The following is an 18,507-nucleotide window of genomic DNA, read 5'->3' on the forward strand; positions in this document are numbered from 1 at the left end:
GAGAGCATGTCTCCAACAGTTTCCAGTTTTAGAAAACACAACATGCCTGTAAAACGAGCAAAGTATAATAGTAACTTGTTACTTCGAGATTTTTATTCTAATAAATGGGGAGAAAGAAAATGTTTTCACAGAAAGAAAACAGAGAAGAGAGGACAGACAAGATAGATAAAGTGGGAACAGAGAAATCGTTTCGGTAATCATTATGAGAAATAATTTCCATTTAAATTAATCAGGCACATCAAAGCAAGTGATCCAAAAGACTTAACTAACTGTGTCTTGAGAAGCAGTCAAAAGAGTCTCTTCAGCCTCTACTGGGTGTAAACTGTGAATAACCCCTTTTAACCCAGTAGAACTCCATGAGAGGAAGGGAGCTCAAGTCTGGACCTAGAATCACAAAAAGAGAGGACATGCCAATCAAGCAAGACTGAAATATATGGCTGTGAGAAAACACCACAGTACTTTTGGTCTCAGTTTTAAGTGCTTTTCCTGTATTTCTCTACCTCATGTGAGTTTTCCTCTTATATTCATTAGGTTTGCTTATAAACCTCTTTCACTAGTCTAATATAGCTAAAACTGGGACTACGCACAGTGCTCATGATGCTCTAGCATTGTTAAGTATGAATGAGAAAATAAGCTAAATTGAAATAAAGCACCCTCATATCCAGCATAACTACATCAAGACATCTCTTTTTGGAGAACTACATCAGAAAAGCATGAGAACAAAAAATACTTTATGCTTTCAGCCAACATAATTATATCTGAACAAGAAAACAGGATCTCCTTTTTTTTTTATTCTTCACAAATACAATACATATTTCATGCTTTGTAAATACAGGCTATTATGGCATATTCTATTCTACCTATTTTCCTTAAATATACAACCTAGAGGTCTCAAAATACACAGCCTTTTTTTCATTCTTTGCCTAAATCTGATGACATGGCTTCTAATCAGGGGCTACTGAGTCCCCTGCTTCGCCTCTTGTAGTGCTGGTAAGAAGAAGGGAAAGAGCTGGCTAATGGAAGACAGTGAATTAGGACAATGAGCTGAGATCTTACAAATTCTTCAGGGCAGAAAGGAAGCCTTTTGTTTAATGCTATGCACAAATGACTATAAAAATGTACATCCTAAAAAAGGTTTGGTAATGGGGTGACAGGCCCATTGCCTTCTTCAGCTTCCAGCACCAATTTCCCTCCAGTCTATTCTGTCCTCTCCAGCGTTCCAGAAGCAACCCCCTTCTTTAGCGAGCAGGAGTCTCTGCCCTAGGCACATTTTTTCTGCCTCTGGAACCAGTCTTCAGTTCCAGTTTGCAGTTTATAGCTAATCAGTTTCCATTTCTATCATCAGCAGGAGGCACTGCTGAGAACTCAGGGTCCACTACCCCGTTTCAGATCCAAATCCAACCTGGAACAGCATGAAAAAGCAGTTAACTTCTACAAAAGATTTGTTCAGTGGAGAGTGTACTCAGCAATGGCAGAATTGTCAAGGAATTTAACATGTAAAATTCTGATTGTTAAGAAATCAGACACATTCCCATGAGGAGCTTATTTACATCATTCAGATGGTTTTTTTTCTTTCTTTATAGAAAGTGCACCAAGGTGCTAACTATAGGAGCTCAATTTAGCAATTGCAACTCCATTAAAATGGCATTTTAATTCAATAGCATGGTGAGGCGTCCTAAATTTTAAGGCTTCCAATTTCCACCTCTCAATAAGGTCTGCAGAGAAAAGCAGCTATGTTTCTTTACAGTTGGTAGTTGAACATAGTTCTGTGTCACTTCAAAAATTCTAACCTTCGCTGCCAAATATTTATATCATTATTCCAGAGAATTAAAAAAGCCACAAAGCACTTAATTTCTAATGTTAAAAACCTACTCTAATGCAATTGATTTCAAAAGCATTTGCTGAGAGTAAACATATTTCTCTATCCGCCACACTAATCAAATACTAATCAAATACTAATACAGTAGGAACCAATTTTCTTTAAAAAATCAAATATGAATTTTGCATGTATGTTTTTGCCATTTTTGTCAGCACAGAAATGGTAAGTTCTTTTTTTGTTTCTTCGTGTTTTTAGTACTGTAAAATACATATTTCTTCTCAGTATTTCTTGAATTCAGAAAACAAGCACCGAGAAGTACAAGCCTGAAGTTGACACTGTAAGTCTAAATCTAATACAGAGATAAATTAGATTTCATCTTTTTTTGTTTGCTTTTTGCTTGCACCATAGACTGCAAGAGTGTCTAAGTGATGAATTCTAACATCTTAATTAATCTATTTCTGTGGAAAAAAAATCATTTCTAGCTTTGGGACAACGTAGTTCTGTTTTGTAGCTAATTTTACTAATTTCTATTTCATGGAACACATGCAAAAAGCAATGTACATCATTGCATTGTCATTACCACCACTGTAGTGACAACAAATGACAAAACTTCTTTGACACCAAACATATTTTGAACGCCATTACAACTCTTTGTCATATGTGCTATGCCTAAGTGCCAAACAGGAGCGCTGCCAACAGTTTGCTATCACGGAGGCCATATGACGGGAGGGCACCAGACAATGGTCATGCCTGAAGCTGCAGCAGGAGTCTGCTAGCTGGCATGGGAAGATTAGCTATTCTAAAGGACCAGAACTTGTAAAAATATATAAAAACAAGAAAAGCCATGAAATATAGGAGACATTCTGAGCCATGTGCAACATGTTTTCTGAATGTTCCCACAGCACCTCGATCATCACCTGCAGCTGAATCCTCCACGGAGGATACCTTGAAGAGAGAAAAAAGTGAAATAACTACCAAGCTTGCTGTCAAAAGAAATGGAAAGTGCTCTTCTAGGGGTACAAATGTTCACGCTAGAAGAAAGCAAACACTGCTTAAACAATCCTGAACATTTGGGCAACTCCAGGCCATGGAGTTTTATGCTTCGACCATTAAAATCATGTGCTGAAAATATCTTTCCTTGTGACCATATGAAAAGAATATCAAATCCACCTATTCTGAAGTATCAAATCCATCTATTCTGAAATATCCCAGCTTCTAGGATGTTTGGGCTTTATGCAGTTTATCAATAGTTCACTTAAAAGTACAAGTTTCCTACAGTCTAAAGTTATTAGCCAATTCTATATAATTTACACTATGATACAGACCACTGCTGTCTTGTTGGGTGGAACCAAAATACATTCAATATTTCACACTCAATAATCATGACACCAAGTTAAAAGAAAATGCATCGACATCTATATTTAAAAAAGGAACAAATAAAGCAGGCTTTAGTTTGTTCTCTAGTGCCTCTTGACTTTGTGAATTAATTCAATTTCTTAAGATCCTAAGTCTTACAACCACAAAGGAAAAGAGTACATCGTGCTAAGGCCCCATTTTTTCCCATCAATTTTCCTCCTTCAATTTGGGGAATTTTTTTAATTGCCCTGGTTATGTTAATATCCTTTTAGAAATGCTTATTCAGTTTTTATCAGTAAATGCTCTTAATGCACACCTCTGACTACATATTACTGCAAGTGTCATGAGACAGGAAAGCACCATGTCCAGAAACCAAAAACATACTAGTATGTAACTGGGGGCTTGAACTTGAGCATAACAAATAAAGGAACTACTTCGAGACACTGCATTAACTAAAAATCAAAATATAATCAACAAAAGAACGAGCTGATGATAATAAATCTCCCTCCCAAGACACAAATATTATGAATTAAAAATCCTGAGATTACAAGAGAAAAAAAACAGAGACACTTCCTAGTTTGCCAGCCACCATGACCTGGTTAGCTAGACTTTTGCTCTTCAATAAAAGTTTAACATTATTTTGAATGCTTGACTGTGAGACCAACAGCTATAAGAAGTATCAGAAAAATGTGACATTATAAAGCCAAATAGAGCTCCCCAGTCAGTTTGTCCAACACCCTCTATTCCTCAAGCCATGGAACATTATCTCCTTACTCCTACACCCCAACTACTTTTGTTTGAATACTGCAAACTTTCCTTCAAACGTTCCAAGATTCACAATAAAACTATGGAAGTTGGCACAACAGCTCACAAATGCATGCAAGTCAAGGAATGCAGGTTTGGACTGAGATGTGTATGTGAGATGTAGCCTGTTTCTCACTTTCATTTGATACAAACCAGTTGGTCAATGAGGTCCTGCTTTCCTACTTAACCCGCTCCTCAGTGCTCTGCAAACATTAGGCCATATATATTACACGAACAGATGCAGAAACTGGTAATGCCCTCTGTTAATGATTAATGGTTATGACCTAGCTATTTTTTAATATAAATGAAAAGATAATTACATTTTCATAATCATACCGACCTTGAACATAAAACTCATTTAACAGCACAGATTATTAGCACAGCCCAAGAATATTCTTCTTTTCTTGATCCTCACATAAGAAAATGGAGAGCTTCAACTCTGGCAAATGGTGTAAGAGATACAATTAATTGAGAATTGTATTCAGATGCCATCTTTTCTAAAAGCAGACATCTCAAGAAAAATGCAACACTTCAAAATCATCCTGTGATGTTGCAGTAGGGAAAAAAAATAAAAATAAAAGCAGGTGAGATGTAGTCTCTTTTCTTCAACTGGAAACAGTCCAATAATAACCAGTTACTGGAAACAAAACCACTTGCTCATTGTAAAAAGAGGACAGGATAATTTGCTTAAGAAACAAAGGATACTAAAGAGGACTTTTTTCTAAAATGAAGAAAAAGAGTGCTGGAAATATATACATATCCACACACATATACGTAAGAAGTATGACACAGTGAACCAAATCCAAGAAAGAAGAGTAATTGAAGAATTTGTTTTTTAAAAAACACCAGCTTATGATTCAGGGTGAAATGCTCTTTTATCTCCCTTAACTTGCCTGCCAATAAGTAACAGCATCTTCTTTAAGGCTGCCCAAAGGAACTCCTGCCTCCATGAAACTGGGATTCTAGAATGAAATTTTGCCATAGCAGGAACTGAGTGATCTTAAATCCAGAGAAGTGACAGATAAAATTAGGTTAAAGAGATGGAAGGAGGCTTTTTTATATACTATTAATAATGCATGCACACTGAAGAGTCCTGAAACAGAATTCCACCTCTCTTCACTGCAGCTGCAGAGCCACAGTGTTTCTTTGATATTTCCCTTTAATTTCAAAGTCTCCCCCTTTACATGTAAAACGCCTGTTCAGATCAGTTGTATCAGTACATAACCCTATGGATAGTTTTCCTGTTCACAGGACTCACAAATTTAGTTTTCTGCCACCCATGAAGGCCTTCCATGAAGACTACAGTTGATACTTAGGATACTCCACATCATCAACATGAAATAAAAAAAAAGGCTGATTCCATTAACCAAAATTACTCACTGCTGCCATATAAGAAAATCCATAACCTTCCATAATCCATAACCCTTTGCCTATTCCGAATGATGAGCTGTTTTGCTCTGAGGACACTTACATTGTAAACACAATGTTGCAAAGTAAGCTAGCTGGGCCCTTAGGCAAGAGTTATAAGCATGAAGTTAGAGCTGCACAAATTGCACAAATAATAGAAATACCTGGAGTATACTTTATTCTCTGAATGTATTTCTCCAGGTGGAAGGAGCAGATATTCAGCACTCACTCTCAAGTATTATATTCAAACTTAGCAGACAATAATGGGAGGAGAGCACTGTCTTTAAGAAGCGAATCACTTATATATTATTCCTAGATTGAATAGGTGTACATAAAAACATCTACCACTTTTATTGAACTATTTGTCAGTTTCCTTCTTTTTCTAAATATCAGTCTACATCCCTCTCTCTCTGAAAGAAGTCTGACTTTCGTACCATAATTCATCTAGACAGAGCTCAGACACTATTTTGTTGGCTTGATTGGTGTGCTGTTAAGTTTATGGCCCCATTCCTGCAATGGAAGCTGCAAGCACCTCTTTCATTATTATTTGATCAGTAACTTGAGAGGCACAGATGGATGTCACTATGGAAACATGGGTCATTATTACAGAGACCAATGAAACAAGAATGGATGCCTCCATAAGGCATCAGCTTCCTTCAGTTTCTTTCTTTTTCCCAAAACAGCTTTCAATAATAAGTTCAGCAACACTCCGCTGCTGAAAGCTCAGGTTGGCATTTGAAAGAAACAGCTACTTCTAATGTTACTCTGTTTTGTTTTCCTATTCACCTTACTGGAATAGCAGTGGAGAACCCATGTCAGTTCTGTGCCCCTGCAGGACAAAGAGATTATGTGTCCTCCCAAGACTACCAGGGGACACTCTGGTCTCCAAATGTGAACAGGGAAACTTCTTGGTCTAAGACTGCTTCAGTGTTTTGTAGGGGCCACTTCAACAAACGTGAACCAAGGACACAGTGCTGCCTATGATCACAGAAAATACCTTTTCTGTTGGGATGATTGCCCCTCTCCATGAGACCATTCCCTTCAAGGACCTTGAGTTCACTGCGTGCTAGCACAGTCCAAATAAAGAGAACGATGGAGAGGGAGCATTTTCCCTCCTCTGGTACCAGTCACTCGGAGAGCTCAGTATACAAACAATAACTGGAGCCAGCAGTATTTGGAGGTAATAATGCTAGCGTTGTTTGGCTGATCGCAGCCCAGAGCAGGGCCGCAGCTGTCGTGGTGCAGCAGAGGGACCATGAGGCACGCGTTCCCAAGGTCATCTCGAGCAGGCCCGGTTCTGATAACGGCCAGCGCGGCAGCACGGTTTCACCGTTGCTGCAGCCGCCGCCGCCTCGGCTCCCGCCCACGGCTCCCAGCGGAGCTGCCCTGGGGCAGGGGGCGCCCAGGACCGCGGCTCTGCTAGGGGCGGCCGATGCCACCGCGCCCGCGGATGCGGCGGGAGGCGGCTTCGGCGCTCCTTGGGGATGCGCGCAGAGGGGCGGGATCGCGCCGCTCCCCCCGGAGCTGCGGCCTCAGCCCGGCCCAGCCTCCCGCCTCCCTGCCCGGCCGTCAGAGCAGGGCGCCGATGGCTGCAGGGCCGGCGGGGCAGGTGGCTTATCCCTGCGGTGGCTGCTTTGGGACGGAGGGGACGGGGGGCTGCGCCCCACGCGGTGTCTGTCCTTCAGTCAGTCCGTCCGTCCGTCCGTCCGTCCGTCCGTCCATCCCTGCGTGGGCGGCGGCTCGTGTGTGCGTGTGTGACTGACAGTGCGGAGCGCAAAGCGCGGGAGCAGCCGCCCTCACGCCGCCAGCCGGGGACCGCCCCGTCTGCGGCACCCCCTTCTCTGTCCCCCGGAGCCCTCCCCGGCGGGGGCGACCTCAGCGGCTTCGCTGCTGCTGCTCCTCCTCCTCCTCCTCCCTCCTGGCGGGTAGGTTACGTTACCTGGTCTCTAGCTCGGGCTGGATCTAATCCCGCGGCCGCCGCCGGCTCGTCTCCCTGCCGCGGGGCTGAGTGGGGTAATTAATTTATTTATTTCCCATGAGGTGTCCTCGGCAGCGGAGCAGCGGCGGGACAGCCCGGGCCGGGCGGCAAGGAAGAAGGCCCGGCTGCTGCTGGGGGGCCGACGGGACGCCGCTGTCCCGGGGGTGCTGCTGGGGAGCGGCCGAGGCGCTTCAGCACCGGCGCGGGGGGGCGGGGGCTGCGGAGGAGACGCCTCCCGGGCTGCCCAACCCGGCTCCGCGGGGCCGGCGGGGGCGCGGCGCCCGTCCCGGGGAGATGGAGCCAGAGCGGGAGGTGGGACGGGACGCGCCGGGCTGGGGCGGGAGGACGGGCAGCACTTGGGGTCCTGCGCCCTCCGGTGCGAGGCGTGAGCCCTCCGGGCCGGTGCCCTTCCCTCCTCCTGCCCCGCCCGGGGCTGCCGGGCGAGAAGAACCCTCGCTGGAAGTTGAGGCCGGGGCGGTGGTCGCTGTCCCCGGGAACAGGGGGGCATGGGGAGCCTCGGCGTTCCCCTGTCGCGTTCTTCACCTCGCTGCTGGCGACACAAGACGTATCCGCCCCCGGCCCCACCCTGTTCTCCTCCTCTTCTGGACTGAGGATGCTGAGTATTTCTCACCCTAAGGCTCATGCAGTCGCTGTTCCACTGAAAGATTACGAAAAGGCACTAGTTTGCTGCGTTTAGGAGGAAAAAAAACCCAACAATATTAACAGAGATATTTTTGTGCTAAACGCGGGAGCTTCGTCTTCCGAAGCAGGGACTGAAATTTGGCCAGTCAGCAGTGAGTTGTCAGTTCAAGTCTTGGTCACCTCTTCCTTTGCCACCTTTTTTTCTCCCTAAGAAATAACAAAGTTCCCAGTGTTTTGTACATGAACATATTTATGAAAGTGACCATTAAGTTCTCCAGAAATTCTGTCCTTAAGGCTAAAATCCTGTAGGGAAAGAGAAGATAATCATATAATTGCATAATTAAAGCTTTTACCGTAACGCCTATTCTCATGGGTAAAAGTTGCACGTTATGTACACCTTTAAAAGTAGTGTGAAGAGGCTGGAGTAATTACCTTTGTTTACATTATGTTGCAAAACATGTTCAAAAGTAAACCTGGTTATTTATTTATTTTCTTAACTTTATTGGATGTACTTTGTTTATTAAGAGCTTATGAATAGGATCTTTACAGACATGTTAGGAGCTGAAACTGTGTATGGATAAGAGTAGGGAGAACTTGGGTTATAGTCAAGGATATTCCAGTTTGCTGAGCTGCTAACTGAGGACGGAAGGACTTGCTAGGGTTGTCTCTTTATTTTGTTAATAACAACTGAATCCCTTAGCTAGCATCAGCCACAATGAATTAAAATTTTTGGAAAAATAATCTGAAAAGGAGCCTGCCATCCCTCAAAAAAAGCTGCAGCATGAGTAGCAATACCTATTGCACATCAAAGAATCTATGCACAAAGAATCCGTCCAACTTATGTTACAAGATGGGCTGCCATCTTGTAGCACAAGTTCATAGAAGTCAGGTTTCTGTGGCTTCGTGGCTTATAGATCTGCTGCCTTCTATGTGAGAAGTATTAAGAATTATTTTGTGTTTTGAACTATAATCATTAAAGCAGAAGACACAGACCCAGAAATCTCAGTTATCTAACATTTTATCTTTTTTTTTTTTTTCTTTTAGGATATTAGTGTTCTAATTTTATATCACCTGCTTCTACTGCAAGTTCTTCAGATTCAGGAGAGAATGCTTTGTCACATGTTTGTAAAGCAGCCAGGTCGCTACAGTCTCTGGGCAGATTCTGGCACTGTAGTCATACGGAGTACAAAGTAGTTCACTGGTAGAGACAAGCAAACACTTTTATTCCAGAAACAGACTGAACAGCTTGGAGTTATTTTTGTGCCCTTGCATAAGCTAAGTAATACTTGAGTTATGTACCTATGTCCAGGGACATTTTTAGGAGCAAACAGCCATGGTGATTGTGAGGGCACTTCATGAAAGTCACACTTGTGTTAATTTGGGTAATGGTGTGTCATCTCATGTGCAAGTGTGTGAAAGAAGCCTGTGCCCAGCACCCCCACATAGAGTTAGTGCCAGTCTGCCCTGGCAGCAGGTTGCACTAAGGGTTTTGGAAGACCAGCAAGAACTCAAAGGGCCCACTAAGCCAAGCAAAGTGAAGAGTAAACACTAAGCAGTGACTCCTGGTCATACAAGCAAAGAAGAGTTGGGTACAAATGCTTATGGTCAAACACTCACTTCCAAGCAGACCCACAAATACAGGATTAAAAATATGTAAATTAGCATGAAATCTGATATAAGATTTTCCATAGAGAAGCTGCTAGTGCTTGAATCAAAGTTTTAAACTTGGCATTACGGTGATGTTAAGCTCTCTCCCATATTCAGGCACTTTGTACACCCTGAAGAAAATCATAGGCCATATAGGACCTCAGACATTTCTTGTGACATGAAGAGCATGGCTACATTGTTCTCTACAGTGAAATATTACGATTTACATGCTATTTAAAAGAATGTTAGGAAAGTGATTTTCAAAGGGACCTGAAAAATAAATAGGTTAAGACAAACATAACTTTTTCATTGCATAGTTCTATTTCCTCCACTGATGTGTCTTAATTAGCAAAGATATCTAGTTATATAGATATGTTTTTTTAATTATAACTATATACTATATATTCTAGATAATAAACTTTATGAAGTGATATATGTCATAAGGTATATCCCATACTGCACTACACAGTATCACATTACTGTACTGTATAGAACATCCTGCGCATTGTATATAGCACAGTGCTACATACAGTATAAATGGATGTGTTCTGTGTTTATATATAATAAATTTGTATTTATCTTACTACTGCTTACATTAACATACCTATATAGAAACAGTAGTTTATACCTATGACACAGACATACATTTTCTGTATATATGTTTGTGCCTCATGCAGTTTCTTTCTATACCTCTTTTCAGAACACCATCTCTAGGAAAGGTGTATGCATCTTGACTTAATGTTGCTGTGCACTTCATCACATTTTGCATTTTCTAGTCCAAGGCAGAGACTGAATATAAGCTAGCTGCAGTTATAACAATGTGTGATTCTGCCCTACATTCTGTACAAATTCAGGTACAGCTCCATGTCTGCATCCTGCTCAAAGTCACAGGAATTACCATGAGCCCTCAGACTAACAGGTGATATATGATTGTATTTTTTATACTGACCTCGATTGCAGTGACATCAGGTTTTTAAGTGAATGTGCTCCTCTGTGTGTGCTGCAGAACAAGGGCTCTGATTTGGTTCCTGGTTGCAGATTAAAAACACCCTAAAAAACAACCTGTTGTTGTCATTTTACATCTTTCCAGTCTTAGACCACCTTCAGTGAATTAAGTCAAAATGTTCATAGCTAACCTCCAAGGGTAAGAATTAAAAATGTATTAGTGATAGCAGTTAATAATTTCCTTGTGAATTTCAAGGAGCTAGCAGAGGTTTGGAGCTGTGTGTGCATGTGTGTCTGAGTCTGTATATGGGAGGGTGGCATTCTGCATTTCTCAGTGATCTAACTGTAAAGAAATTAAACAAACATGTCTATCTAGCATGTGTGTGAAAAGAAGTCACACATCGGGTTACTCATTCTGTGTCCTTCTGATAGTGAGATAGACCTCTGGGAGGTTGTGTTATCCACTCTCCTGTTTCCTGTTGATAACAGCTTGAGGTCTTTTTAGTGATAGAAAAAGGTTTTAGGAATTATTTCTTACCAGAAAGGAAAAAAAAAAAAAAAGGAAAAGACAAGAACTGCTGCAAATGTAGAATACCTGGTGGCATTTTCTGTGAGTCTATCCACTAACAGTTTGGGTAAGTTTCCTCCTGGAATAGTCCATTTTCCCCACGTGGCACTTGTCAGGCAGTTTTATTTGAACCCAAAATTTTACAGGTCCTCTTCTAACTTTAAATTCCTCTGCTACATCACAGGTTATGTGTTCTAGTTGCAGAGTCCAGATCTAGGGGGTGCATATTTATGACTCTGTGTTGTTCTGGCCTACATAAAATTACATTCTGATTATGTTGTTTGGGGTTTTTTTCTGGACTGATTTCCATAAATACATAATTCAGACTTTTCTTGTGTTCATATGCAGGCTGGTGTGGTGTGCATTCTCATCTGCAGCTAATATGCAGCATATTATCATTAAAAGTATATTGGTGAATCACTTAGGCCAGCTTCTGTAGCTTTATATCAACAACTAATCATTGTCAGTCCATGTCTCACTCAATCTTCATCATTGTCAGTCCGTGTCTCGCTCAGACTTCATCCACACAGATAGCTCTGTCACAAGCATAAAACTTTAATCCTAGTTCTGTTAGTGAAAGAGATAGTATTCTTGTGATAAATTTTTTTGTGATAAAATTCATGTAAGTACAACTTGACTGTAGAATTTTAATGATAAAATACAGACAAAGCATGTTTTATATTGAGGTCAGTTTTGTCTATAAGCATCAACTATGTCTATTCCAGGCCCAATAACATTCTTTTCTTTTACAGCCCCTGGGGACACAGAGCACAGCACATTGTAACTACAGCAATAGACTCAGGTGTGCAAGAGCTCTGTTAGGCGCCACAGAGAACTTGAGGTAGCTGGCAGTCATCAGCTGAAGCAGGTAGTCAGTAGAAGTGTAGAAGATAAATACATAATAGAAAAGCGATCTGGAAATGTGGGAGAGATAATAAACCTCTCTTCTAGAGGGGAGGTAACAGATAAGTCACTGATGAACTCAACTCCCACATCAGTGTTGTGTCTAATACTGCTGAAAATACCATAGCAGCCCAAGCCTGTCAGCTCTGAACTAATATTCAAGATGCTGTTGGAAATGCAGTTTGACATATACAGTTATAGAAATCGCTATTGCAGTAGAGTTAAGAAAAATCATACTGCTGAAAGACAGGTGACCAAAACTCCAGGAACACCATGACCCTCTATTAGGTTACAGTTGCCAGAATAGAAAACTATTTACAGCCCTTTTCTATCCTGCATGCTACTGTGTCTTTAGTGCCAGCACAATCATTACCTGGTATTCCTGCCATACTGGCCATGGTTGTCTGTGGAGCACCTGATTTCTTTTTTATGTATTTTCTACTTGTCTTAAAATAGCTAAGCCTGTTTTCCCTATCATGAGCACAGAGAGCGAAAGGCTTATGAGTAAAAGAATGTGTCGTTCTTAGTAGATGTATATTAAATCAGTCGTACAATACATCTTTCTCATCAAGTCACTCTTATAATTCCCAAATTCCCATCCAAGGAAATTGTGAAATCTTGTATGAACACACAGGGAAACTGGTACCATTTGATAACTCCTGTTGCTGTGTTCTGAGATCTTGTAAGACTTTATTGGTACTAGGGAAATAGCAGCAGGAGATATTTTAGTGAGAGTGGACACAGGCAAAAAGTCTGTCAGTACCATCTTTTCACCAAAGAATTGCTCAAATTACTCCACTGACATCTGTCTTTAGTTTGTTAAAACACTCAGGTGGACCACAGGAAGGAGCTGATATCAGTGTAATGTGAATTCTTGTACAGTTAACAAAAAAAAAAAAATTCTTGAAAACTTCTCAATTTGCTTTAAAAGATGCTTTAAAAAGATCTGTCTGTACCACAAGAACTATAAATAATCCTAATGCATTTACACTGAAAGAACATAAACCAAGACATGTGCAACAAATATTTTTGGAGTATTAGTTACCACTGTCAAAGTTCTAGCCAGGAAAGCAGCATATTATTTTAGAAAACCCATTAACAAAATTTACATGTGTCTGTGTTGCTGGTTGCGTATTGTGAGTCCTTTGAACAGTCTTTGTAATTCTTAAAAAGTAATTGCTGGTTTTATTTTTTTTTATACATGTTTTTATTTTTTATATGTTGTTTTAATATTTGTTTCACTATGCCACTGGACATGAATTACTTGTGTGCCTCTCTAAATTCTGCCTCAAAGTAGTGAATACTGAGGGTGTTTTTCCTTTCATATCTCATTCTATGACTGCTAAAACAAGAAAAGGTCAAAGTTTTAAAAGTTGCATACATCAGAAGTTTAAAATGGCCATTTGTTAATATGAGACCTGATTCATCTTTCCATTATGCCAGAATAATCCTAGTGATACACTTTGGGACAGTCTGTATCCATTTTTTATATCAATTTCTCAGTTTAGATGTTATACAACTGTAAATTACTACCCCTGTATTATAAGGTATGCCTAACTTCATTAGATTACCAAACTTCTTAGGTAGCAGAAGAAATTGTCTTTCTTACATATTTTTATTTCTTTTTAAAAGAAGATGAAAGAGAAACAGCCAAAAAATTGCTTATTAAATAAAATGTTTCATACTTCAAAACTGCAAAAATGTTCACGTTATCATGTATTTACTTTCTTTATTGATTAGATAAAAAAATGTAGTTTTGAAAGATAAAGGTATTATAACAGATTTCAGTATAGTGATATGTTTAAGTTTTGGGGTCTATGTACCGAACAGGTCCTTCTCTGAATGCACAAATCGACAGCAGGAGACTTTTGAACAAGAAACCACACAATAGTTATGTGTGTGCTTCTACAGAGAAGTATGAGAAAGCAGAAGTCAACTCTCTTTTTGTGGAAGGCCTCAAAATGCTATTCCAAGCTGTATTTTCCCCATCAGATACATGGCATGGCAGCTGTCTGTTTGCAGGTGTTTGCATATGTGCTCTTACTTCTTTCTAGTGACTCCTATGTTGGAATAATTAGGCCTGGTGGAGCTTCTGGTGGTGCCCTGGAATCACACTATTTTGTTTTGATTATTCACCGGATCAGTAATAAAAATGTCTTTCTTCCTGTTTCCATTTTATTGTCAGTCTTTGTCTCATTGCCGATAATGTCTTTGGATACACAAGTACAATATTTTGTATTGAATTATCCACTTCTTAACAAATCACTAGATTTATTGTGGTCAAGGGTGAGACCAATGGAGGTTAAGACACCTTAGGCATCTATATGGAAGTACTGAAGAGTGAGCTATATGTGTGAAATCCTGTTCTAGACAACAGAGTCAATGCAATCCATGTAATCTACTCAGTGCCTGTCGTGAAAGGAGTAGTTTAGAGCCACGTGTATAATCAATTAGAATTGCCTAAAGAATCATTGTACCAGTTCACTATAGATGAGATTTTTACATGGCTTTTGGCCAGTTTTAAGGTGTTGAGTTCATTGAATTATTCACGTCAAATATCTCAGCATTTCTCAGTGTGTGAGGTTTGAGCCTCAAGGAGTGGAGAGTCTTCAGCCCAGGTCCCATCATCAGCTTTTGGCAATGGTCCTGCAATTTTCACAAACTGAAGAGCTGGTGACCTCTGAGGGGCATGCTGCTCAGAGGGAGATCTGGTCACAGCCTTCTGCAGTCTAGGAGAGCTCAAAGAGTCCCACTTACGACCACTGTTTACGGGGTTGCAAGACGATTTGCTTTAGTAAATTTCCATCCTGGCCACAAACTGAGTCAATAATTACTAGAATTTTTCAAAATTCCAATAACAGTGGTACAGTTAGGCTATGACCCAGGGGAGGAATGTTCCAAGGCTGTCAGGAGATGACTGTTTATCCCCACTCTTGCTTCCCACCTTGGCTACGCAACAAGACTCCCTGAAATGGTCAGTGTCTCCTTCCTTAGCTATGCAAGAATTAGTGGTATGGTCAAGGAATGCTTCACTGCTCAAACCATTACACAGACACCAAGGTCTGATGGGAGCTCCTTAGGTCGTAGGGCGGCACAGAGGATGGAAAGGAAGGATTGGAGGGGAATGCACCACCACAGGGCCTTGTCAGCCAACAAACTACTTTGCATATATTGCAGAGTGATCTGGGCTGTTCTTTCAGCTCCATCTGAACGCAGAAAAAAACTGTCATCTTGTAAAATGTACTGTTGGTTTTTGTGTCTTGCAGTTCTCTAAAGGATGGATCTCCCAGAAACTGGAAAAATATTCAACTATAATCATTACGTTTCTGTCAAAAATAGTAAAAAGAACTTTTTTGAGTTTCTGCCAAAGATAAATTAAGATTCTGTGAAATTGTCAAATCTCCTCTTGTCATTTGCTGTGATTTGTGCATATCATATACCTGTGTGCTCTAAACTGGTAACACGTATTTGGCCAAGTGAAAGCAATCTTGGGTAATCTTTGTGTGCCACTATCCTGAAAATGTGCATCAGTGCAGTGATGCCAGTTCTCACATCTCTTGGGCTCATTCAATGCATTTAAGGTATTAACAGGATTATTTGAGTTGGTAGCCTGTAATAATGGGAGACTACAGTTGTTAATGCAGAAAGTTACTCTGAATTCCAGTGTCTGTCTTACTTGTTCCATGCAAATAAAATACTTTCCTGTAAACATATTTTTTTGTTTCCTTTGTACTGATTGCATATATTGGGGAAGGGAAGCCATTTGTCCCTTAACCTAAAGATTTTTACTTCTCATAGCACCAGCAACTTGTTCTGTTCTATAACATTGGGTTAATCTGAAGATCAGCAGCTAATTTACCATAAAGCAGGTTTGAATCCAACCATCAAATAAATAAGGAAACCAACAGCAAAGGACACAGTCCAAGCTATGGTTGGACTAAGGTTACACAGAGTGGCTACTGACCCAGGACAGCTACAGAGATAGATCCTAGACAGCTGCAGAGCAGTGGCAGCCAGACAGTGCTCCTGAACAGAGAAACGTGAGGCCAAAAGGAGGAGGACTTAAATCTCAGATATTAGCTGCTTTGATATAGAACAAACAAATTATATGAGAACTTTACATATTGTGATAAGAATTACAATAGCTAGTTCAAAGCAGAGTCCTTGAAGATTCTTGTGCAACGTTTCAAATAGAAATTCTCATAACAAAACTATTTTTTAAAATATTAGCTTTTGTGACATACTTAGTTTTAAAATTTGAGTACACTAGATGCATCATAAACAATAGTAGCCATCAAATGCATCATATGTTGAATCATTAAAGAAAGGCCGTGAGTTCACAGGCACATCTCAGTTTATGGAAAGATAATCATAGTTATCCTTCTTTGGCTGGAAATTAGGATCTTCAAGGCTAAGTGTATTGGTTTTAGTATCCCAACTAGCCCAGTCTTCATGATGGAATGCTGTGTCTTCCGTACTTTCATTGTTCTTTGAGCAAACAAAAACTATTTATGAAAACTTTATTTATCTCTGAAAGTATGTCCTTCAGATATAATATATACACTCTGCACATCTCCACTAGCTTTAAATGCTAGTTTTCCTCTCCTGTTTATAAAGCATATAAATGCTTTACAAAATAGTTTCAGACCCTGTCACAAAGGCCTGGCTATTGAAAACCAGACAATTAAACAGCTTAAAAGGAGGAGAAGAAATACAGTGCAAAAACATCTCTGCAGAGAGCCTGTGGTTGCCTCTGACTCTCCCCAATATTCTGTGTAGGATGTGCTCAGGTAGCTTGGATTAGCCACAGTTTACAGATGATGTCAAAATCAGTCCTCTACATCTTTTATATTTTCCATTATGGAAATATGCTACAGAACTATGGTATCAGACATGAAACAACCCCTTACTTCTTTTTTCTTTCATGTCAGTAGAATTTTTTTTCAGTGAATTTTAAGTCATGTGTGCTGTATACTGTGTATATTTTTCATCATAGATCCAAAAATCTTTCCTGATAAGGGCATCCTTTCTGAAAGTTCTTCTTAAAATAGACGAGCTTGGTGCTGTGGATAGCACTTTGACATTGAAGAGAACCAGGGAGATGCAAAACAAATTCTAGCAAGTCTGGAAGCAGTGCCTGTATACTTCAGAAATGTTTTGACTCATTAGTTGATTAATAGGCTGCACAGAGAGCTGGATCTTTGAAAGAAGTCACTGAATTAAGGGCAGACTATTACCCTGTAGCTTCCATTAGCCTGCACATTAACCAGATAGATCTACAGATATTCTGTCCCTTACAAATCATTGGAACAATGGATACAGGTTTTATATAAAATCAGCATAGCCATAAAATGGAATGTAGGAACATTTTACGATTACTGCAGTTAGAATTGCCAAAGTCTTGAATAGAGCTTTGTCAGGGCTTTTATTTTCAAGAGCCTATTTATTCATAAATCTGAGATAGCTGAACATCACAGAGTCAGTGTCCTGGGTTCAGCAGTAGCAGTCATTTTTCTCCTTAATAGCTGGTGCAGTGCTGTGTTTTTTGACTTTTGATCTGGGAACAGCGCTGATAACACCAATGTTTTTAGTTGTTGCAGGTTTCCTAGTATGGTTATTTTTTTTCTCAGTAATAATTAATACAACCATTTAACAACTTTCAGGTAAAAATATATTTTGGTAGATGTGATATAAACAATACCTGATCTTGGCTGAGGGCAAAAGAATGGGCAAGACGACGTATCACCTATGACTGCAAGCCACTGCTCCTATCCTTTATCGCTCAAACACGGAGCAGTTGTGATGACAGATAGAGTGAAATACAGCAGTCCCTCCCAAAGGGTTTGTAGTGTTCTGTGTGTGTAGGAAGGTCATAGGAAAGGTCAGCAAGGTCCCAAACACTGCACATGAAAGAGTTCAGTTGCAGGTGGGAGCCTCTGCCAATCACATTCTGAATTTCAGTTACTTTATGTGTGGCTCGTGTGAACTTTTCAAATGGAACTTTTGCAATGCAGGAGCTACATCAGAGCTAGGCATCTAGGCTACCTTTATTCTCAGTGGTTAGGAATGCGCATCTGAAGTACACAATTAATTTCATAAAAAAGGTCTAAAATGGGTGAGTGGAATTGTGTTGTGGAACTGTCCATTTGTCTATTGACTACAAAGACGACTCACAGTGTTAGTACAAGTATAAACATCTGCAGTTTAAAAATCTGAAGTTAACTGAAATGACTTCCATCGTAACCTTTCACTTGTTTGCATATTGCCGTCTTTTTTCAGCGAAAAATTGATTTCTAGCCTTTCCCTGGTTTTTGATTGCTCAATAATTCATTATGTCCACTCTGTCTCACAGTAAAATGACTTCCCAGAGGCTTCCAATTTTGGCTGATAGTTCTGCGTTAGATAAGCACATTAGTTAAGCTGAAAAAAATACAAAAA

The 18,507-nt window shown here is 40.3% G+C and overlaps 2 protein-coding genes across 3 annotated transcripts in view; one reads left to right on the forward strand and one right to left on the reverse strand.

The window, feature by feature from the left end:
* SLC16A7 (solute carrier family 16 member 7) overlaps window positions 1-7,623 on the reverse strand; it is a 78,611-nt gene extending 70,988 nt beyond the window's left edge. Inside the window, exon 1 of one of the 2 annotated variants that reach the window (XM_062609081.1) lies at window positions 7,326-7,623. The gene's annotated coding sequence lies outside the window, so the exon portion shown is untranslated. The remainder of the gene's footprint in view (window positions 1-7,325) is intronic. The other variant, XM_062609080.1, reaches the window with a different exon arrangement.
* On the forward strand, window positions 6,819-8,364 carry LOC134158794 (collagen alpha-1(I) chain-like). The gene is made up of 3 exons (XM_062609098.1): window positions 6,819-7,070; window positions 7,152-7,311; window positions 7,427-8,364. The coding sequence occupies exons 1-3, from the start codon at window positions 6,819-6,821 to the stop codon at window positions 8,059-8,061; spliced, it is 1,047 nt and encodes a 348-aa protein (XP_062465082.1). The 3' UTR covers window positions 8,062-8,364.
* The last annotated feature ends 10,143 nt before the right edge of the window (window positions 8,365-18,507 follow it).

Source organism: Pezoporus occidentalis, unplaced genomic scaffold (assembly GCF_034315485.1).
Source record: "Pezoporus occidentalis ecotype Australia unplaced genomic scaffold, CSIRO_AGI_Poc_V1 ctg134, whole genome shotgun sequence".
NCBI lineage: Eukaryota > Metazoa > Chordata > Aves > Psittaciformes > Psittacidae > Pezoporus > Pezoporus occidentalis.